General features: G+C 39.2%; 1 protein-coding gene across 4 annotated transcripts in view; it reads left to right on the top strand.

The window, feature by feature from the left end:
• Nucleotides 1-16,177, top strand: part of TEX26 (testis expressed 26) — a 31,398-nt gene extending 15,221 nt beyond the window's left edge. For all 4 annotated transcript variants that reach the window (XM_038573342.1, XM_038573343.1, XM_038573345.1 and 1 more), the window contains 4 exons: nt 1,681-1,837; nt 8,682-8,858; nt 10,662-10,823; nt 16,012-16,177. In XM_038573342.1, the coding sequence (XP_038429270.1) occupies nt 1,681-1,837; nt 8,682-8,858; nt 10,662-10,823; nt 16,012-16,088 (573 nt within the window). In that variant the 3' untranslated portion in view covers nt 16,089-16,177. The remainder of the gene's footprint in view (nt 1-1,680; nt 1,838-8,681; nt 8,859-10,661; nt 10,824-16,011) is intronic.
• Nucleotides 16,178-23,825: the final 7,648 nt, after the last annotated feature.

Below are 23,825 nucleotides of genomic sequence, written 5' to 3'. Positions count from 1 at the left end.
CAGGCAGAGGGAGAAGCAGGCTCCATGCAGGGAGCCCGATGTGGGACTTGATCCCAGGTCTTCAGGATCATGCCCTGGGCTAAAGGTGGTGCTAAACCGCTGAGTCACCCGGGCTGCCCAGAATTTGAGCTTCTATAAGGATAATATATGCAATAGATTGAAATACATCAAACATGCTTAAATCTGTGAGTTCTGTTAAAAAGTTGGGGACACTTTCAGAGGATAAGAAACCAATTCATTATCTTAAAAACTGACAATGGGGAAAAGATCAAACTTTTATCCCTTGCCTTATATGAACTATGCCACTGGTAAACTAAATGATAGATGAGGGAAAATGTATCTTTATAAACACATTTGTGTGTAAACTAAATGATAGATGAGGGAAAATGTGTCTTTATAAACATATTCTAGCAAATAAATGAAAAAAAAGTTGGAATATCACCCCTTTGCATCTATTAATCTAGACATTAAGCATTAACAGCTGGTAACAGCACACAAAGAGAAACAGCTGTATGTTATAGTCCTCCTTGCCAAATAGTCTTGCCAGACGGATGTATTCTGAGTGTAAGTCAGTCTCCGGATCTAGTTGTCAATTGCAGGAAATACAGGGAATAGAGAAACTTGCTAAACTACACAATGAGTATGCATTCCACAAAATCCAGAGTGTGGGAACCTCTACACATTGAATGTCTTGGTTTCTTCAATAGAGGGATTTAAAGGGAAAGAAGAGGATGCAGAGGGACCCTGAAGATTAAAGACACTTAAAAGACACATTTTGGGGACAAGGAATATATGTAACTATTTTGGGGAATTGCAATATAAAGGCAAATTGAGACATATCTTAATAATTAGAGGGGAAAGTAGGGTGAAGAGGGAGTTTTCTTTTTAAGAGAAGTGAAGGCAAGCTTGGATATTGACGGCCATGATCCCAAAGAGAGGGAGAAATTGAAGTTGTAAGAGAGAAGTGAAAATTGTAGGGGTCATGTGCCAGAGTAGACTAAATGTGTGGCCTGTGGCACACCAGGGCCCATGGGCCCTGCTAGGAGCACCTGCTGCTCTACTCCCATCACAGCATAAGGGAGTGTGGGTATGGTAGCTGGGTGGTGGCATGGTGGGTTGTGTGTGTGGAGGTTCTCATCAGATGGCTTCAATTTTCTCAGGGAAATAGGAAATAAGGTCATGAGAGAGTGAAAAAATGGAGAGAGATGCTGGAGGTTTCAAGCGTCATAATCATAAAATTTCTTTGCAGGAGAGAGGACCTGCCCTCCCGCCTCCTATAGGCTGATTCTGAGGCCTTTCCATGGGAGGCAGGTATCTCTTGAAGCCTGGGGCTCTGAGGGGAAGCAGTGGCTGTCTGCTTCTTGGGCACTTACAGCTAGAGCTAGCACTCACATGGGTCTTCTCTGGTTTCAGCTGGAGATTTCTGGTTGCAGGTATAACTCTTTGGACTTTGCAATCACTTTTTCTTGTCTCCATAAGAAAAATCAAAGAAATTATGAAGTACCTGTGTTACAGCTGGGTAAACTGATGGCTCCTGTTGGAATAGGCTCCTGTATACACTGCAGTGTGATATCTGGATGTAAAGGATACAGAAGAATATGTACACACAAGCACACATAGTCTTCATTGCATTAGGTGAACCCATATGGATTTTCCTGAAAATTGTGTCTGTATTGATAGGACCTCTTTCTTTGGACACTACCTCAAGGTCAATCAGCAGCATCAATAAAGAGCTACCTCCCTTGGAAAATCGCTGCTACAGAAGAAGAGGTTAAGAAGGCAATATCAAATCAGTTTATTTCCAATACTAGAAGAGACTTTGTGGACAGAGCAAAAGGTAAATGTGTTCATATTTCTCCTTTCTCTGGTTATATGTTGTGCAGTGGAGTTGTAGTGGTGAACAGCACAGATTCAGTCTCTTCCATCAGGGAACTCACAGTATAGACTCAGAAAAAGGCAATTTAGCAAACAAAAATAGTCAAGTATAAAAAGGTGCAGCGTGTGGGTAATGCTGTGGGTGCGCACAGAAGAACATGTAACCTAAAGTGAGGGGAAGGACCAGGAAAGGCTTCCTGGGCATGAAAAATGAATATAAAAGAGCCTGGCAAAGATGAAGAGGTAAAGTTAAACATGCTGTTTCCAATTATTGCTATTTTTAAAAATTAAAACTTTCATTAAACGAATGCATGCATACACAGAAATCAAATAAAGGCTTATTTCAAAATAACAGCTGTTCTTTAACCCTACTCCCTACTAGCAGTCAATTCAATCGTTTCATCTGTTTCTTATGTAATCCTCCATATTTTAAAATAATATGCATATAACTACTACCTTTGATTCATCAATTTTAGGTATTATTATTGATTTCCTATTATGGTGGTTGAGGATTTGGCTCTCCTGAAACTCTTTCTTATACCCCTTCCATCCATTCACTCAATAATTATATTACAATTTCTGTTCAATTCAGTTGCTAATGTGTATATTGTGATGATATGATTATGTAAATATTCACTGCTGAGCCAGGTGGTATTTTATGATTGTTTCCTTTCCTTTTTCTTTCTTTTTTTTTGTTTTGTTTTGTACTTATCAGAGTTAATAATTGACTTTGTTTCACATCCTTAGTTTTTGATGTGCCTGTCACTAATCTTTTCCAAATACTTTGGCACATACTTACCAAGATTTTTTTCAAAACACAGTTTCAAACACTCTACCACTTCTAGTATTTTTCCCAGAGATGTTTCTGACACCCTCCATCATTATCCTCTAATCTAGACTAGTTATTTTGTGGGTTTGCAGCCCAACTGTGCCCTGGGACTTCCTTTCTCATCATTCTGGGGAATTGCTTTGGCCTCTGCCTGCATTGGATCTTGTTTCCTCTTCCTCAGTTTTGCTGAAGCCCATCTCCAGCAGTTTCCTAAGCAAGAGTGCACATGAAGAACTTTTCTGAGTGTATTCTTCCCAATTTGGAAATGTCCTTTTTAATTCCTTACACTTGTCTGATAGTTTGGGTGGATATAAAATTCTAGGATGATAATCACTTCCCCTCAGAATGCATTCCTCCCAATGTCTTCTAGCATCCAGGATTTCTTTGTAGAAAATTGATGCCATTTTGATTCCTGACCCTTTTGTATTTTATTCTTCTGGAAGCTCTTAAGATCCTTTCTTTATTCCTGACATTCCAAATTTCACAATTGTATACATTAGTAATAATCTTTTGTCTTTGATTATGCTGGATAATCAGGGGCTATAGAGGCTAGAGTCATGTCCTTCAATTCTTGGCATTGTTTCCTGCATAGTCCCTTCTTACTTTTCTCCCATTTCTTTTCTCTATTCTCTTCTAGGATTCCTAGATTAGTTGGATTGACCCTCCAATTTTCTTACCTTTTCTCTGCTAGTATCTTTCTCTTTATATTTTTGTTCTGCTAACTTGAAAAATTCTTTACCTTTTAATGTAGATCTTCTATTGAATTTTAATTTCCAAGCTCTTGTTCCTCCTCTTGCTGATTTTTTGTTTGCAGAATAAAATTAATAAGTTCTACTTACTGCAATATATAGACTCCTGCCTTTAACATGATTATTTTTTAAAAGTCTTCTGTTCTTGTTTTATACATGTAGTAATTCTCTTACAAAATTTAGTATATTTATGATAGACCTAATCTTCAACATTTTCATCTATTGTGTTGTCTCCATTTTCTTTGAGAGTTTCAATGGTCTAATGAAAATTTGATCTTCTGTTCATATTTACAAGATAGTAGAGGCAGATTTACTATGATGCCAATAAAATTGTCTCATTCCGTGGACTCTTCTTTTTCTTGAAGTGAGTGTATGCAAAATATTAATCTCTAAGTTTCACAAACTTACAAGGGAGATACTAAAATACGATTGGAAACTACATACCGAGATGGGGCTTGTTAGCTGGTCCTTGATTTAGATGGTTAGGTCATAAGCTCTCTTTTTGTTAGGAAACCCCTAAATGCTTCTATTTATAGGTCAGTTTCTCCAGGGAGATAAACGTTTGGCTATTGGCATTTTGAGAGCAGGATAAGGGAGGAAACTGGGATCTTCCTGCTTGCTGTGCAAATTCTCACTGAACCCCTCTCTTTTTTCTGTTCAGCATCACACTATGCCCACATTTCACTGTGCCTCATGTCCTGGCATACAGAGCTTCTTTGGTTCAGTTTTGTACCTAATAAACTTCTGGTTAGGAAAGGACAATCAAATAACTGCATGAGCTTAAGAAGATGGTGCGGAAACTCTATCCACTCTGTATATAAGCTTTCACCCAAGCCTCTTGTTTTCAGTCTGAGCTACAGTACTTGCCTTTTCCAGTATCTGTTACAGAAACCTATTGGGGTTCTATTGTGTATAATAGCTCACGGTTTTGTTATCCCTTTTGACAGTCATTTCGTTTTAGCTTCCTCTATTTTGCTAATTCAGTTGGCACATCTGTATTTGATTTCCATCTTCTAAAAATGTGTTAACTTCTAATCTACTATCATTTTAGTGGAGTTTGGGGAAGGAGTAGTCAAATATGATATAGATGATCTTTTATGAATCTAAACTGGATCATATTATTCTATGGCTTTATGTCACTGGGTTTGCATTGCAGTTTGAATCCAAGTTTCAGTTTTTCAGTTCTTTCTCTTTGTTCATCACATCCTGCAAGGTTGGCCTGGACTTTGCTTCCCTCCTAACTGTTCCTTCTCCCTCTCATTCACCAGGCTCCAGCCACATGGCCTTTTAAAAATTCCTATAAGATGCTAATTTTCCCCCACCTTCAGCCAGTGTACAGGCTGTCCCTTTTGCCTGCATTGCTCTTCTCCAAGCTTCTGTGATTTTACTGTGTCATCTATAGACTCCAGCTTAAATGTCACCTTGCCTGTGAGAGCTTTTCTTACTATTTTGTCTAAAGAACTGTGCCACAATTCTAGCACCTTGCATTTTCCAGTCATTTGTTTACTGATTCTTGTTTTTGGTTGTTTTTTTTTTTGCTCCTCCTCCACTCTTCAGCGGGTTCCCCAAATGCCTTTGTTCACTCAGAATCTAGCTCAGTATATAGAGTCTAATCCTGGTGTATAGGAGATGCTCTGTAAATATTTGCTGAATGATGGAAAAAAATATATGGGAAGTGCACTTTCTGAAGTTAGATGAGTATAGAATCAAAAGACCTCCATACTTCAGATAAACATTAAGGGTGATGGGAAGACATTTGAAATGTCAGCATTCTTAAAAGATGTCTTCAAGCTTCTAATCAAAGTCCTTTCAATGTGCACAAATTACCATTTCCCCATGTGTAGATAAATACCCAAGACCTGCCAAGAGTCTCTCCTAAATCTTTTAGCTCCATCTGCTTCTCTTCCTCCCCAAAGCCACTGCTATCATGTCTCCTCCTTAGATGACCTCTAATCCAGCTCCTTTTTTCACTTTTGTTGCCTCCAACCCACAGCCCATACTATAGTCATTGCAAGTTTCCAGATGTGCAAAATGATGTCACCTTCCAGATGAAAACCCTTCAGTGACTCCCTATTGTCCACAGGATAGAAGCCAAATGCCGCAATGTGAGCCTGTACAATCTGGTCTCTTCCCACTATACCAGCATTCTCCCTCACCACTCTCCACGCTCTCTGTGACACCGACTGCTTTCCTTCCTCAGACTCACCATGCCCCCAGCAGCCTTGTGCCTTTTGCACACATTGCTTCCTTCCTGTGGAACACCTGTCCCTCCCTTCTTTTAGCCTATGTCTATCCATTAACTTCATTTCTCTCCTGGGAGTCTTCTCTGATCCCTCAGTTTGGATTGGTGGCCCTTTCATATGTTTTTATAGATCTTATTCTTATCTCTTTTGCAGTGTTTATCACCTAATATTGTAATTCTCATTTTTTGTATCTGTTTCTCTAAAGCTTTAAGCTTCTGAAACGCAGAGGCCATATCTTATCTTTGTATTTTCATTATTGTATTAAGGCAAATGAGTGAAAAGCACTAAAAGGTGTTTGTTTTCACATTCAGGCTTGGAGAATTTGGCTCTGATGAATTGGAACAGCAGACAAAGACAGCAGAACTAGTTCTCAGTAGTCCCAGTGGTTTTGAATAGTCCTTGCTGCAGATATACTTTTGAATTGGGTCTTTCTGCAAATGCCATACTAATCTTCAATGGGCCAGTTTCTCTCTTTGGGCTATAGCTACATTAGTGTAGTATCACTGTTATCAAGAGGAAAAGAAGCAGTGGGAGCTGAGCTCCTGAGGAACAGGGATGGCTCCCTGGGAGGAGTCCAGGGCCTGGAGGTGTGATTAGTATTGGGTCTGGTTAGCTCTGAGTCATGGTTATCCGCCTGTCCAAACTTCGATACCACTATGGGGACTTCAGGGGTTGTTGGGTCCCTTTGTATAAAGAATTTCTCTTCTTAATAATGCTGAAGAAACTCATTAGCATGAAATTTTATAAAGGCAATAAACGCATTAGTTGAGAAGAACTACAGATTACTGTAAGCATATATCACGTAGTCACTAGCATGTGGTTCAGATTGTTTCTGATTTTTTTCTTTCATTCCCTCATTAATTTAATAAACATTTAATGAAGTTTGTTACTGTGATAAGTGCTAAGGTATCAATGAAGAGTAAGGCTTAATCTTTATTTTCAAAGGAACTCAGTAGGTCTAGGCCCCGATTTTTGCCTTTTCTGGGTCTTCATCCCCAATTGCTCCACTGTACTGATTCATTATGGTCTATGTGAACTAGCCTCTCAGGACCCTTTGCCAACTGGTTCCTCACCTCTCCTGCTTTACCCTCAGCTATTTCTCCCTGCCCTGCATACCTTATACTTCTGCCAGCCAGACCATACTTCACAAACACACTGTGTACCTTTTGCTTTAGTGTTGACCCATCATTAAAGCATATCCTTTTAATTCTTGTCTTTCCTTCCCTTCCCCTAACTGAGCTCATTGTACACTTTCTGGGCTTCTATAGCACCTATCAAAGCCTCTGAGGGAGTGATTCTTAAGCACATAGGAAGTTTGTTCACAGTTTAAGTGCCTCAGCCCTACTTCTAGAGATTCTCAATGTCTGGGATGAGGTTCAGCAAATGTGGTTTGGAAAAACCTTCCCAGGTAAGTCCGATGTATTATCTCCATATGAGAACCATGGTTCCAAATACAAGACATCACATTCCATGTCTGTTTCTCCTGTGTATATCTTTCTAATCACACTAGTTTGAGGTTGTCTCAAGGTAGAACAGTGACTACATTATTTTTAATTTTGGCACAGAGCACAATTAGGAACTGAAGACATTTGCTAATGAGTGGTAACTCTAGGGAAGAAGGATAAGCATATGTAGCACGTACTTCAACAGGAATTTGTTTTCTTCCTATAAAGCTATTAGTAATTTACAAAAAGCCAAGTTATAGATGGTGCTTACCAGGAACAATACCAGATGATTTTCCAAAGTATCTTTTTTTTTAAATCTTAAGAGATGTCCTAATTTTAAGCCACAGAGTTGCCTCTTCTCTATAACCTTGTCTTGGGCAGTTTAAGAGGTCAGTATAAGGCCCTTTGAGTACCCACGTCCTCTTTTCCTGAGTCATCTAAATAAAGAGGCAGCATATAGTGAAACTTTCTCTCACTGTGCTGGTCTAGACAGAGATCATCTTTTAAAAATCAATATTAAAATGCTCTTGGATGCCAGTAGATGATGTCACATATTGTTTGATACATATCTGAATTTATTTTGAAAAGACCTATTGAAAAATGAATTCAGAACAAGATTCGAGTTTAGTTTTAATAGTAATTGGCACTATTTGGATACTGTGCATAATATCCATGGTCTTAACATTTTTGTCCTGAATAAAGTTGGTGTTACATAATGTGCCTCTGAACCAACACTTAGTAGCAAGAATTAAGGATGAAGTCATTCTAAGGGAGATGGCATGTGACTCCTCTATAATCTGGTAGTGCTTGTGGAACCTGACATTTAGTGCTTCATAGCTATTTAATGATTTTTTGTTTAATTAATATTTGTTAGCAGAGTGATTTCAAAGAAATGATAGTGCTATTGTCCACCAATGAGGACAATGTTACTTACCCCTTCATCGGTAAGGGATAAGCTTCAAGTGGTTCTTTTCCAGGTAATGGGAATGATATGTACTGCCCATCTGGGGCTACCAGATTTAACAAACATAAAACATAGGATGATCTGTTAAATTTGACTAAAGATATAGATTAGATAAACAATGAGCACTTATATACACTTATACTAAGAAATTATTCATTATTTGTCTGAAATTCAAATTTAACTGGTATCTTATGTTTTATATGTCAACCCTGGCTTTACCTAAAAATCTCTCACTCTGCTCCCCACCTCTGTCCTAGGTAGTAGGCAGGCCTACTGGAATGAGGAATGCCTCTGTGTCTACCCAGCAGAGCAAAACAGTACTCCAAACTGACATACAATATCTTCATTAGGAGCTGCTTCTAATCATTGGAGCATATACTTCCTGTGCCTGATAAAGCAGAAAATTATTTCTTGGTTGAAATATCCATAAAAACTACATTGAGTGTACCTCTTAACACAAGAAGAGCAGGTTTAGTGTGATAAATTGGATTCTACTGCCAGAAGCAAAATGGAATGAAAGTACGATGCTATTTTAAATAGCTTACAAGAACTTTTGCATTTGTACCCCCACCCCAGCTCAGAAGATTAAGGAAAGTTCTCAGGTGCCTCTGGAATGGAAAAAGTTACTTCCTCGACCTGCAGACACTGAATTTCGAAGGAATTACCAAGTTCCAGCTAAAATTCCTGAGCTACGGGATTTTAGTTTCAAATACGGATGCTACTCAAGGCTACCAGTTGCTTCTCAGGGTCTAGGTAAGTACACCTGTAGCTTTTAAAGTGATACCATAGATTCTGTCCTTGTTCTAAGATTCTTTGGCACACAGGGCCTTTGCAGGTAATCTTGGTAACAATCATGAAGAATGCCAGTGATCCCTGCATCCCTGCAAGGAATCAAAACTATGCCTAGCTTCAAACCCAGGGAATGAGTAAGTCTTTGAAAAGAACTGATTGTTTATGCTTATGAAATGAATACCTGCTCTTTCTGAGGGTGGGGTCAGGGAGGAGCAGTTGTTGGGATTAGAAGATGCTTCCCCCTTATAAAACAAAAAGGAAGGATTTAGTTGCTATAAATTGAACAAAAAAGAGACTGGGTAGGACTCAAATTAGAGTTGTCAATTATCCACTGGAACTTAACCGCATGGTAAGCATCTTCAGATTTGACAACCATTCTATTCAAGTGTTCTTTTATGATCCTGATTCCTGTTGCTTTCACAGAAAGGTTTTTAAAAGTTTCGTGATCAAGCCACCTTGAAGCTACTGGTCAAGAATATAATTTAGTATCAGTCTGGGATTAGTGATAGATTCCTGGCAAGGAGTTGGAATCGAGTAGTGCTGTAGTGAAACAAACAAACCACAGATAGAAGCTTAGCATCTATCTCTGTGACTATCATAAATAAACAAAATTAAAAAAAAAAAAAAAAGAAGCTTAGCATCTAGAGGTTAGAAGACAGTCTAGAAGTTACCTCATCTAGATCCTCACACCATGTGGGAATCCCCTCTATCCCATCCCCTTTGCTAAGGGATGATGTCATCACTCTTTGGGGCAGTGCATCACCCCAAGGCAGCTTTTTCATTCTTAGATACTGTTTGAAAGTTCCCAACAGCTAGAACCTTCCTTGCTAACCTTTTCTTTGGTTCTACTTCTTCCTACAGAGGTTAACTAATATAAATTGTTCTTCCTATATACAAAAATTTTATTATATACTTTTCATATTCTCTACTTAATGCATTTCCAGACCTTATAATAACACTATTCTCAGAATGTAGCATCAAAATCCCCTCGTCAGCCTGCTTCTTCCCACTGGCCAGTGGTCCCTGTAAAGGAGACACCTGGGGCTGAAAGTAGTATTTAAGATGTCCTTAAGATTTACAAAGTTTAAAAAAAAAAAAAAAAAGATTTACAAAGTTTGGGCATGTTTTGGAAATTAGGTTCTCACATCATATTTTTATTGCTTTTTTTTTTGTCATGATAATTCCATCACTATCAGAACCCACATTAAATGGACAATATTCAGAATCAGACATAAATGATTTTGGTTTTTCTTGCACCTGATACTTCTATTAGCCTGAATATGTAATAAGTGCTGGCTGGACATATCATCACTGCTCATCTGAACACATCTGGATCCCTAAGGGACTGCTCTTAGTGTGTGAGCCCACGTCTGCACAGGAGATTGCACAAAAGGGAAAGAAGCTTCTATGAAGGCATTTGTTTACTAAGGAGATAGTGACTGCTACCATCCCAACATGTTGACCTGTAGAAGAGTCAATTTCAGGGAGAACTTTTCTGAAAATGGTAGTCAAACCTGAGTTTCTGGCCATCAACCCCAACCACCCCCCACTGCTAGCAACTACAGTCCTGAGTCCCAGAAGCTCTGCATAGCCCGAATCATAGGACGAATCACTCCTACAGTGCCTCACTTTCTAGTACCTTCAGGATCCTGACTAAGCTCCAAGTTGGGCTCAGGGCTGTTGGGGCTTGTTTGACAAAGAAGGGCAGGAATTCTTTGCTCAGCAAGAGCCTCCATGTCTTTCCTTCTCTTCTGTCCCTCCTAGTCCCTTCCGTGCTGTTCAGCCACATAAGGAATCAAGAGCGTACAAAGAAGCAGACTATCTACCAAAGTGATTACGGGAAAGCCTACCTGGATTTCTTAATGATTTTAAACTCATTTACTCCTTCTCAAGTCACAGAGTACCTTCAGAATGTTTCCTACAAAGGTAAGCAGAGGCTTTGAGACACTATTGAATGAATTTACAGATCGTAACACATTGCTTTATGCCAAATAGAAAATGTTCCAACTTTTAGCCACTGGAGTTAAATGTTCACAAAAGGGCAGCCCAGGTGGCTCAGCGGTTTAGCGCTGCCTTCAGCCCAGGGCCTGATCCTAGAGACCTGGGATCGAGTCCCACTTCAGGCTCCCTGCATGGAGCCTGCTTGTGTCTCTGCCTCTCTCTCTCTCTCTCTCTCTCTGTGTGGGTGTGTGTCTCTCATGAATAAATAAACCAAATCTTAAAAAAAAAAAATGTTCAGAAAAAAAGATGAACATTGTTTCAAAGAAATGCCATAGTTTTGGGCAAACCTCAACCCCAATGAAAATAAATTTTTCCTAAAAGAGGCCGCACTAGTGACTGTATCCCCACTTATTAAAAAAGAAACATCTAGCTTTTCACTCATTCAGACCATGGTTGAATTGCTCTGGGATGACTTCAATATTTATTGCCGTTAAGTGATTTCTTCTGTGGGTGTTTATACCATCTCACAGTTTTATCTTACATAATCTTTATTTCCTGTTTGATGGTACTTTTTGTGACAGGCTTTTTAGGTACATGAGGATCTCTGTGTATAATATCCTCCATTCTCAGGACAGTGTTAGTTCATTCTGTTTAACAGACTTATCCCAGCGCTGGGCTCAGGGACTGGTATCTGCTTGGGAGCATCTCAGGGGCAACTGGTCAGTCTGTGTATGTGTAAAATGTCAACTCAGAGAATAGAAGTTGGGGGAGAGGGTACTAAATTCTTCCAATGGCTGCCCTCAGCATCCATTGCTAGTCAACACACTCCATTGCTCTGCATTTTTTAGCACATGCCTCAATGCAGACATATTTATTTCTATAAAGTATATTCATACTCCACTAAGCTAATGTATTATGTAAGTTATAAAACATACTAAATGCCAAATAAACTAAAAAGTGATACAATATAATCCTATATAACATAAATATGCACACAATGGATCATCTTCTACATGCCACTTGGGGCTGTGGGCTATGTGGTGATCACTGCCTTGTTTTGTGCCCTGTGGTCAGGCTTAATTTAGAACTTCCACCAGCTGCTTGGTAACCCTCCAACTGATCCCTGCCTCCTCCCTGCCTTTGGTCCCCCATCTCTGTCCTTTATCTGTCCCCAGCTACAATGAGAAGAGCTTGACCCTCTGAAATCCTCACTGAAACTCTTTTATGCTAGGATCTTGTGCCCCACACAAAACTGAAACCCTACTGTGGGCGAGACTGGAAAGGGGGTGTGCATGTTGTGTGTATGTGTGTGAAAGGAAGGAAAGAGGATACTTTCCATTATTACAGACTGAAGGTTGATGGCCCAAAGGCCCTTAAAAGAGCTTGAATGTTGGGTTTCACAAAGTACCAGAAGCACATGTTTTACCTCGATCTAAAGAACAAGCAGAAGCCGTATTTGCCATTGGGAGAGTACCTCATTCCTCTTGACAGATGCTTCTGGGCCAGTTTGATACTTCCGAAGAAAACCAAGAGGCTCCTTGAGGTTGGCAGCTCAGATCTTTCAGGGAGGCAGAGCAGAAGCTACCCATCAAGCTGCAGCCTGCCTTGCAGCCTGCCTTCAATTCTTTTTCCCAGCTTGGGTTCATATATATAAAACCATAGTCTGCATTTTTACCTTTAGAGCCACATCTGTTTGACTCTACAGAGTGCTCCCAAAGCAGGTGCTCCCATCTGCCCAGGGACTGGAAATATAGGCAGAGTTGCTGCTTCTCTGCCTGCCTGGAAAAACCATGGTGGCTGCTGGCACCTCTTTTCTTTATTGTGTGTGTGTGTGTGTGTGTGTGTGTGTGTGTGTGATTTGTAACTGAGCCTTAGTGGTTTCTTTCAAGGGTGAACTAAGGACTCCGCAGGTGCTTTGACAGCCTCTGCTCGACTCAGATCTACCTTCTCCAAGATTCCTAGCATAAGCTGATTCAATTGGGTTTTTCCAACTGGGTTTTCTCCTTAAACAAGTGAGACATTATCTATTACCAACAAGGTATCTTTAGAGCCAATCTAGGACTTGGTTGCTTTTCAGGTATCCTGCTTTTCTGGTGAACTCAGGATGGCACTGGGGGCAGGTACCCGGATGCTCAGGCTCCAGAGCTTTGCCATTTTGCACTGACTTGGGTGTTTGTAGGATCTGCTTATCATGGGTTTTAGTTTCTTTTTCCTAGTTTTGCTTTAGAATGACCTAAGCATCAGCCAGCTATGCTAGAGTCTGACAAGCAAGTAGGAGATTCCCTTTGAATTCTTATGTCCAAAAACTCTTGTCATTTAATTGTCATTAGTGTTTGGGATGACACTAATACTTTTCAGATGGCGAGTGCCTCAGCAGAGCTCATTTGTGGTAGGGCTGAGCCAGTATGCAAGAGAATAAAAAACTTGGCAGATATACTAGGCCGAATGAATTATTACCATCTTGCTTAAAGTATTTTACTAGGTTATCCATCTTAGACAGTCCTGGGGCCCAGAACAGGTACATTTTGAAAGAGAGAGAGGAAGGGGAAAGATGAACATCATGGCCTGAGCCAGACGGCTAGGGAGATGGTGGAGTGATGTGGGATAGAGAAGACTCCAGGAAGACAAAATGAAGCTGGGGAAGTAAGAAAGGAGGAGCAACTGAAGACAAACCTTTTGTTTCTAATAATTCTGCGCATCACTATTTGGTATTGAGTTCCTCTATTATAATGTGAGGGATTTGAACTAAATGTTTTTGGTGGCCATTCTGTTTTTGTAACTGTTTTAATCTCTGAGTGATTCAGTCCAACCAACAGCTTACTCTTTGTGCCTCTGTTATCTATTGATATAGACTGTCATCTCCCTACTTATTCCTCCCTTAAAAGACAAAATTACCTGAAACCTGGTTTTCAGAATCTTTCAGCTATTACTCCCTCGCCAATTCTTCCAGTCAAAACTCATGGATATGACTATCCAAGGGTATTTCTTCCTAGGGTATGATTCAGTGTTGTTAAGGATATATATGTTCACTGGCTCAAGAAACTTCATTGATTGAATACCTGTAATGCTCACTTGATACAAAGATAAATAAAACACAAATCCTTCTTTTCAAAGAACTCATTGTCAGGTGTGGGAGAGACACATAGGTATAATGTCATAGGCTCTATAATCCAAGTAGTCTTTGGGTATATTAGAAGCCTGCAAGGGGTACTCCCAGCCCTGTGGATTGACAGGGCATTAAGGAAGACTGCTTAGAGGTTTCTTTTAGGGGTTGAGGATGATTCAGCATGACAGGAGAAGCAGGGCCATTTAGAGGGAGCAAAGGGAACAGCATAAACAAAATCACTGGGACATGAATCTGCATCTACACATAATAAATACAGGTAGCATTCGAATGACAACTGGTAGCCTTTTTGAACAGTTATTTCAGTTGATATTAAATTTGATACAATCTCATCTTTTTTATTCATTCGTGGGGAACTTGATTCATCTTGTATGCTTATCTTTGGCATAAGAAGGATTTTTTTAATTTGTTTACTTGCTTATTTAAAATTAACTCTTTGTTGTAAGATTTAAATGTTGAGAATATGAAACAATATGTTGCTGGTAGGCATATCAAATAGTAGTAGTATCACTGTAACATTTCTGGCAGTTTCCCATAAAGTTAAACCTATACCTATTCCATGACCCAGAAATTCTATTTCTGGGTATTTACCCAGGAGAAAAGAAAACCTGTGTCCACTGAAGGACTTATACAAAAATGTCCACAGCCATTGTTTTCTTAGGAGTCCCAAACTGGATACTACCTGACTTTCCACCACCAGCAGAATATAAACAACCTGGTTTATTCACAAGATGAAATACTACTAGGTAATAAAAAAGTACCAGCTATTGTTGCATTCAACAACATGAACTTCAAAAACATGCTAAGTGTCAGAAGCCAGACATAAAATCTTACATTTTGTGTGGTTGCATTTATGCAAAGGGCTGCAACAAGCAACACATCTCTGTGATGAAGGGAATCAGAACACTGACTTTCTTGAGGTAGGAGATGTTGACTGGGAAGGAGCAGGATAGGTTTTTCTGGAGTGGTGGCAGTGATCTTATTATATGAGTATGGGTTACACGCATGCAAGTGTAACCCATTGAACTGCACATGAAAGATCAGTGTGTTTCACTTCATGAAAAATATACCTCAATTTTTAAAAATGCAGAGGTTAAAAAAGATATAAAGTAGGGTGGGGATGTTAGGTCACAAAAACAAAGAACCACGAAGGACTGGAGAGTAAACCAAGACCACACACACACACACACACACTCCTGATCTTTAGACCTCAGCTGACATTTGTAACACTGAGTATGGTAACACAGACATTGAACATGATAACAAGGTACCACTTGCATTCTTCCTCTCTTTTGGTTTTTGCTGCACAGATGACAATTCTAGGAGTGAGAAAAATTCTACAGCTTTACTCTGTAATGTTAGTACATATATGTCATGAGAATCAGGGGCCTGTAGATATTCAGAACCAAACAAGATTCCTTTACTTTCCAGATGAGGAAATGGAGGCCAGGGAGTTGAAGGGCCCTCTTATGGTCAGTTATCAGTCAAAGATAGCAAAGCACACCAACATTGGTGAGCAGAAAAACAGTGCCAGCTTCGATGAAGCCCTGGGAAAGATAGCCTGTGTTGTTTTTTTGTCATCACTATTTATGACTGTGTTCTCAATAATAAAGGGTAATGCTGTCCTATTTATTGTCTCTTATGGACCAGGTCCTATCTAGGTGCTTAACACATAGCATTCCTAATCCAATCCAGTAGGTGTGCAAGGTAAGTCCTCTTGAATACATTCAAAGAAGAGGAAATGAAGAAATGGAGAGGTCACATGACTTGCTAAAGCTTGCCAGTGCAGAATGGAAAAGCTAAGTCAGTTTCATTCAAAACGCTCTGCTCTTTCCAAGAAGCCCTGCCGATCCTTTGAATACTAAGTTTACTCTTTTAAATCAATAATTACACAATTGTGCATTTTATGTGTTAGACATATGCCCGTTGATTATTTTGGTCTCATCAAATTTGTATATACAGTACTATTATCTGATACTTGCCTCCTTTCTAGAATTTCTCTATTTAGTACTTAGATAGTTAAATGGAAAATTTCATCCTGTTTTTCAGACAGACAAATTCTTGATCGCTTTATCCGCTCTCACTGTGACTTTGGTTTGGAGCAGAAAAATAAAGGAAACTGTTGAAATGAAGAAAATTGAAAATCGGTGAAAGCACTGGATCGTTTTCTCAATAATGAAAAAAAAAAAAGAACTAAATTGTTCCAAATAATCTATTCCTGGGTTTGTTTAATCTTGTTTTGCTTTATTTTGTTTTTAAACAATAAAATCATTTAAGGCCATAAATCCTTCCCCCCTCACCCCCAATGTATCCAATAGGCTTTGCTATAATGTTTTTTCCAATTCTCTGGATACTTGATTTATAGTTTGAATTTTGATTTCTTCTTTGACCCAGAAATTGTGTGGAAGAGGCTTCTTAATTTTCCAATAATTAGAAGATTTTTAAAGAACTTTTTATTATTGATTTTCTGTTCAAAAGTTTTAAAACAAATCTTTGTTTTGGGATATTTAGCAAAGTTTTCTTTTATGCAAGTATGTGATTAATTTGTATATTACATGAATACAAGAAGCGAAAAAAATATATAGTTTATGGTATTTCTCAAATCTCTTATATGATACTTCACTTTAATTGTATACTTGAACTGTCAAATTCTGAAAGTATATTAAAAACATCCCACAGTAAAAATGTTTTCACCAATTTTTTCTGTATTTTGAGGATTTCATATGTATTTATACAATATATATTATGTATATATTTATATCCATATATGTAAATATATAATATATAGAGCTGCTATGTTTATCAATGTTTGATTCGCATAGAGCTTTTTCACTGATTAATTTTTCCCCATTACGTGCTATTTCTCTCTGGCTTCGTTAATAATTTTGGCCAAGAATTACATTTTAACTGATTTTAAGGTTGCCATTCATACTGGTTTTTTTTCTTTACCTTTTCTTTATTAAAAAAAAGATTTTATTTATTTATTCATAAATAAATAAGAGACACAGAGAGAGGCAGAGACATAGGCAGAGGGAGAAGTAGGCTCCCTATGGCGAGCCTTATGTGGGACTTGATCCCAGGTCTTCAAGATGATGATCTGAGCCAAAGACAGATGCTCAACCACTGAGCCACCTAGGTGCTCCTCTTTACCTTTCCTTGGTATATATTTGCCTTCCCTTAATTTCCAATCTTTTTTTGTAACTTTCTTTCAGTGTGCTGCCAGAAATACATTATGTTTGGGTTTTATATTATAACTAATATGAGAATTTAGCCTGTACTCAATAATTACAAGGCTTGGCATACTTGTTTTTATGATTTACATTTTTTGGTTATTCTTTGTTGTTCTTTTTACTCTTTCCTAATTTTTTCTTATACTGTTAATTTTTTTTGAGAGAGAGAGAGAGAGAGACAGCAAGCACAAGAATGTGAGTGGGGGGAGGGACAGAGGGAGAGAATCTCAAACAAACTGCCTGCTGAGTGTAGAGCCCAACTTGGGGCTCAATTACATGACCCTGAGATCATGACCTGAGCCAAAATCAAGAGTTAGATGCGTAGCTGACTAAGCCACTGGATGGCCCTTACACTGTCAATTTTTAAATTATCCTATTTCTATACTAGCAATTTTTAAAAAATCACACATGACCATTGCTAAATTTGGATTTTTCTATTAATATATAAAGATTACACAATTCCTATGCTTCCAGTATATTTACCTTCATAGTTCTTCCCTTCTTTGCTGAGAGGAGATCTTTAATTTTCCATCCCATATTGTACATCCTACTCCATCCCTGCACACTCATGGACACATACATTCATACTCACTTCATGGCTCAGATAGTTTGGAAATTTTTGCTTCAAGCTTTTCTTAGGGATTTCCTTACAATTTCTTGTCCTATTTAAAGAAGACTTAAGATATAAACTTTGGGTCACATATTTATGTTAGTATCATCCATTTATACTTAACTATCACTTGTTCATGCATTTCTTGTTTTCCCAAATGATCAGATCCATGATCTGACTTTTATTTGGATAAAATAGTTTCTATGTATTTCCTCACATGGGTTGCAAGGGTGGCAACACATTGAATCCTTACTTGTCCCCAAATGTCATTCTTTTGCATTAAATGATATCTTGTGTGTGTGTAGAATTCTTGGAACTTTGATTTTCTCAATAGTCCACAGTCATTCCATTGTCTTTTGGTTGAGAGTATAATTTGTAAGTCAGATATTAGTCTGGTTCAATTACTGCCATAAGTTATCTGAGTTTTTGGTTTTGCTTTTCTGGAAGCTTATAAGATTGTTTCTTTACCTTTGGAATATTTCAGTAACTTTTCGAGGCTATGCTGTTTCATTTTCTTTAACTTCAGGTAATTTCTTTTATTTCATATTTTTTATTATGGCCTTTCTTCGCTATGTTACTCTCTATGAGACTTTTTCTCCTTCTGAATATAATATTTGCAGCAGAGGCCTCCTGGATCTGTTCTTGGAGTCTCTTTTACTTTTTGTATGTAGTTTCCATTTTAAAAAATGTTTTGACTAAAAAAAAAATGTTTTGACTCTGTTGTATATTTCTTCCTTTTGTCCACTCAGAATATCAGTTTGGTTCTTAGCAATAAATGGTCTGTTTATCCTATTTTAATATCAAGGCATCAAATTTTATTTTATCATAAATCTTAGAAAGTCCTTTTTTTCCCTCTATGATTGAATTTCCTTGAGAATTTACTTCTGTTTTGTTAAAATTATCCTTCCCTTCTCCATTGACTCTGTATTCACTGGAACAACCTTTTCTAATCATTGGGTCTTGTCTTCTCCCTTAACATATGGAGTGCTCAAAGAGGATATCATGGGTTGTCTGTACCCTCAGGTTAGGTCAGTCCACTGAGGCCTCTTAGCCAAGAAAAATGAGCTGGTCAATGGGAAGGCTGGTCAATGTATGATTCCTGGATGAGCTGTGAAGGGGCTAACAGAGATGGGGTTCACTTGCTGCTGACAAGTGTCCCCTGCTCCCTCTGGGCTCCTCCAAGAAGCGGATAGACAGCTCTTTCTCACCTGCACAGGCTGGAAAAATTTATCCCACTGCTGCAAACCCTTCCAGGTTTTATATGTTATCAGGCTTGGGCAGCTTGTCTAAGAACCATAAGCAGCAAGGGGACAGGTATGGCCATTCTAGAAGGCATAATCCCATATCTATCCATCTAGGGCCTATCTGAGAAACTTGAAGTCTCAGATCCTCGCCATTGGCTCCAGCAGAGTGCCTTCTCCCATGGCTCTGTGCCTAGTGCTCTAACATGGCATAGGGTTCAAGGAAAATAAAGATATATACCTACCCCAAATCTCTGAAGAATTTGGGGCTTAATACATAGCCTAGGCCTCTCTCAGTAGTGTGCAGTTTGGTTGTAGTGAGGCATTAGAGTGTGTCTGAAGCTCTTTAGAGGTTCTCACTTAGTTTAGGGTGTGCAATGTGGGACTTCTCTACTATCCTCATGACACTCAGTCCAAGGCATGGCCCACACTCCATTGGGATCTTGAGTCAAATACTAAACAATGGGTAGCCACTTCAGTTAATATTTTTTGAACATCTATTATATGCCAAGCAGTGCTTTAGGTAATAGGAATACATTAGTGATGAAAAATATGGAGCATACATTATAGAGGGAGGGACAGATCATAAACAAGTAAAAATGAACATTATAATTCTGGAATATAAATGCTACAAACAATATAAATTGTGCTGAGATAGAGAAGAGTGAGAGGCTTCGATGAGGAAGGATCATTTATGCTGAGCCTTTAAGAGGAGAAAAAGTGGGGCACCTGGTTGCCTCAGTTGATGAAGTGTCAGACTCTTGATTTCCGCTCAGGTTAGGATCTCAGGAATGTGAGATCAAGCCCCACACTGGGCTCTGTGCTCATTGCAGAGTCTGCCTGAGATTCTCTCTTTGTCCCTCTGCTCCTGCCCCAATCTCTATCTCTCTAAAATAATAAATCTTTAAAAAGAGGAGAAATAGCAAGCAAGGTGAAGAGATGAGGCAATAGCTTTCCAGGCTTGGGAAACAGCAAGGCAAGGAGATGAAGATAGGAAAAACCTTGAAGTGTTCTAGAAACTGGCAGAATGCAGAGTGACTAAAGTATGGGGAGTTGGCTGGGCACAGGGCGCAGAGGGACAGTCATAGAAAAGGAGGCTGAGGGGGCAGGGCTCAGGTCATGCATGGCCTGAGTGCCACTGATTCCTCATAGCATAGACTCTTCTTTTTGTTTCTGTGCTCCAGATTACTTAATACATTTCTGTTGATTCAAGTTGTGGATCACCCATGACCATGTCTTGGTTGAATGCTGATCCTCCTCTTCAAACTGTGCTGATAAAGCTTTGTCAAGGACTAGATTTCTCAGCCACTGCACACCACATTGTAGATACATCTTAAGCTTTCCACCTGTCTCCAAAAGGAGCAGGCTCCACACTCTGGGACTCCCAAATGGGATCCCTGACTTCCCTCTTCAATGATTTTTTTTAATGTTTAGAAAATTTACTCTTGGTTCTGTTAAGTTCTATGAACTTCAACAAAAGCATAGTGTCATTACAGTATCATACAGAATAGTTTCACCACCCGAACACATCACCTAGGCTTCACCTATTCAACCCTTCCTTGCCCTTCCCAAACCTCTCATTACTTGTTTTGGAAATGATTTTGGTGTTCCAAGGGCAGGAGGGCCAAGAAAAGCCAACCCCAAATCTATTGCCTTGTGGGAGACAACCTACAGATGCGAATTACCTGTGAGACTGGACACTTTGCTACATACAGAGTTGTAGAACAGGTAAGTGGTTGCCACTCTACAGCCAAAAATAAAGTCTTGAAATGTGCCATTTAACTGACTTATTCTTTAGTCATTGTGGTAACTGTGGTATTTATTGTCTCTAATTCTTTATCTCTTTCTGTATGTATCCACACCCTTACCTGTGCAGCTTTGTAGTCTTTCCTACCAAGGATGGAATGTATTTCTCAGCCTTTGATGGTGAGCTTGACCATATGATTTGCTTCAGCCACTAGGATGGTAGCAGACATAAGCCTGAACTGCCCACTGGTCCCAGGAGGAGGGTGAGAGACATGGGGAAGAGATCTACTGCTATAGTCTGAATGTTTGTGTGTCCCCAGATTCATATATTGAGATCCTAATCCTTGAAGTGATTATTAGCAGGTGGGGCATTTGGAAAGCAAAGCCCTCATGATTACGATTAGTGCTCTCATAAAACAGGACCCACAGAGCCCCCAAGCCCCTTCTGCCTTTGAGAACACAAAGACAGCCATCTGAACCAGGAAGCTGTTACCAGATACCTAATCTGTTGGTGCCATGATCTTGGAATTATCTCCTCCAGAACTTTGAGAAATAAATAATTCTTGCTTATGCACTACCTAGTTGATGATATTTTGTTATAGCAGCCCAAATGGACTCATACAGCTACCTCAGCTGACCTACCCTAGTGAGAAATAAATGGTTTTTGTTGCAAGCCACTGAGATTAATGTAGCTATAGCTAAGTGATTCAGGCACAGTATTTATTTAGATGAGACATCTTGGGAAATCTCAAAATGAAATGAAAGGCTTGGTAGAATCAGTACACCCTCTTAAAAATATTAAGTCTGATCACCACTAAAAATGGGTAGTGTTTAAAAAGTGAGTGTCTTTTAACATAGGAGAGTGTGGTTGTGGTTCCTTTGTATTTTAAAGTCTGCCAAATGGTGAAGGCATTTTAAACATTGAAAACTTCAAAGGTTCTCATGAAGCCAGTAGCCACTGCTTATTTTAACCTGCCAAAGGATATGAATGATTGCTTTAATATGGTTCCTTCTCAGAGCGGATTGTCAAGACCAGATCAATCAATGCATCCGACATGAGATAATTATGTAGTACTAGTACCTCTATTATTATATTTCAAAGAGAATAGTGTTTCAACACAGATAATGATTCTGAAATTGTTTCTCTTGTGGAGTACCCTGATGGCTTTTTTGATTCCCTTTCTACTCTCTTGGAAATCTCACCCCTGCACACACACCTAATAAAAAAAAAGTACATATAACAGGTTTCTATGCTTTCCAGAAACATCTGTTCTTTGTTTTTAACCTCCTGAGGAAACTATGATATAAATACATTTAAATTTTTTGTATTTTGTTTAAAAGTGCTGTCACGAACGGAAGAGTAGAAAAATAACATCACTTGAAATTAAAGGCTGCAGTAATTTATTAAAATATGAAAGAAATAGAAAAAAGAAAAATCACAGTGGGGCATTTATGGTTGAGTTTTCATTACGTGCTAAAAATCTCTCTGACTCAGAGGGGAAGACTCTGAGCCAGAGCAATGCTTAACCTTGGCTGCACAACAGAACGACCTGGAGAGATTTTTAAAATCTTGATGTCCAAGCCACTACCTGGACTAATTATATCAGAAATTCTGGGGATGAGAGCAGCACTTGGTTCTAAATTTCCCCAGGGGATTCTAATGTTGAGCAAAGACGAAGAGCCACTTACCTAAAGAAGTGACCTAGCTGGCAAGTTGCACCTATTAAGGTTAAGTTGCTAATTCAGTCAAGGTCTGGGTAGGAAAGAGAATACACCCCATTTGTTTCCTATGATAAAGTTTAAATGGAGTGCTACTTAAATGGATTAGCATTGGAAGGAAGCTATTACCATCTCTAGGCTTGATGGACAATGTGACCAGAGCCCAGTGAGACTCAGATCCTTGAAGAAGCCCCTGGGCCATGGGGATTGTAGTCAGGGAGGGATAGAGCCACTGCTAGAGACATGCAGCAGGGAAAGATGGGGCAAGAAATAGTCTGCTCTCTTTTTCTCCTGCCCTCTAATGGAATCTGACCCCCTGTCAATGGGTCCCATTGACAAGTCCAATGGACTCCCACCAGAAAGGTATTGAGGAAGATACAGTCCAAAGGGTCAGCCTCCAGTGGCACAGAGCAGGCTAGAGAAGGGCATTAAAGGGGCTTTGGGGACCAAACAGAATACAACCAATGCAACCAGTCAGCCTTTTTTTTTTTTTTTAAATTTATGATAGTCACAGAGAGAGGCAGAGACACAGGCAGAGGGAGAAGCAGGATCCATGCACCGGGAGCCCGATGTGGGATTCCATCCCGAGTCTCCAGGATTGCGCCCTGGGCCAAAGGCAGGCGCCAAACCGCTGCGCCACCCAGGGATCCCGAGCCAGCCTTTTTGAACCAAAACCAAAAGAAGATTGTGTGGCCAAGTATGAAATATGATTTCTTTTTAAAAAATATTTTATTTATTTATTCATGAGAGACAGAGAGGCAGAGACATAGGCAGAGGGAGAAGCAGGATCCTTGCGGGGAGCCCAACGCAGGACTTGATCCCAGGACCCCAGGATCACGACCTGAGCCAAAAGCAGACACTCAACCACTGAGCCACCCAGGTGCCCCTGAATGTGATTTCTAAATGTAATGTTATAAAATGCTTTAAAAAACAAAGTGAAGTTATCATTTAAATCATCTTAAAAAATAATCACATTTCGTGAATTGGGGTTGTTCCAGAAAATCTAAGGTATATGATTACTACAGTTTAAACTTCAGAAAACTGTTTTTTTTTTTTTTTTTTTTTTTTTTTTCAGAAAACTGTTTTAAGAGTCTTTTGTGTCAGACACCTTGCCATGCTAGATACAGAAATGAGACACTGGAAACCATGTGTATGTACTTCTGGGTGGCATATTCTATAAATGTCAATTATGTCCTTTTTGTAGTTCAAATCTTCTATATCTTAACTTATTTTCTATTTGAGAGAGGAATGTTCAAGTCTCCAGCTGTAACTGTGGATCTATTTATTTATCATTTTGGTCCCATCAATCCATTCCTG

This window comes from Canis lupus, chromosome 25 (genome assembly GCF_011100685.1).
Source record: "Canis lupus familiaris isolate Mischka breed German Shepherd chromosome 25, alternate assembly UU_Cfam_GSD_1.0, whole genome shotgun sequence".
NCBI lineage: Eukaryota > Metazoa > Chordata > Mammalia > Carnivora > Canidae > Canis > Canis lupus.
The sequence above is the reverse complement of the archived record's forward strand: the minus strand, read 5'-3'. Positions and strand labels throughout refer to the sequence as shown.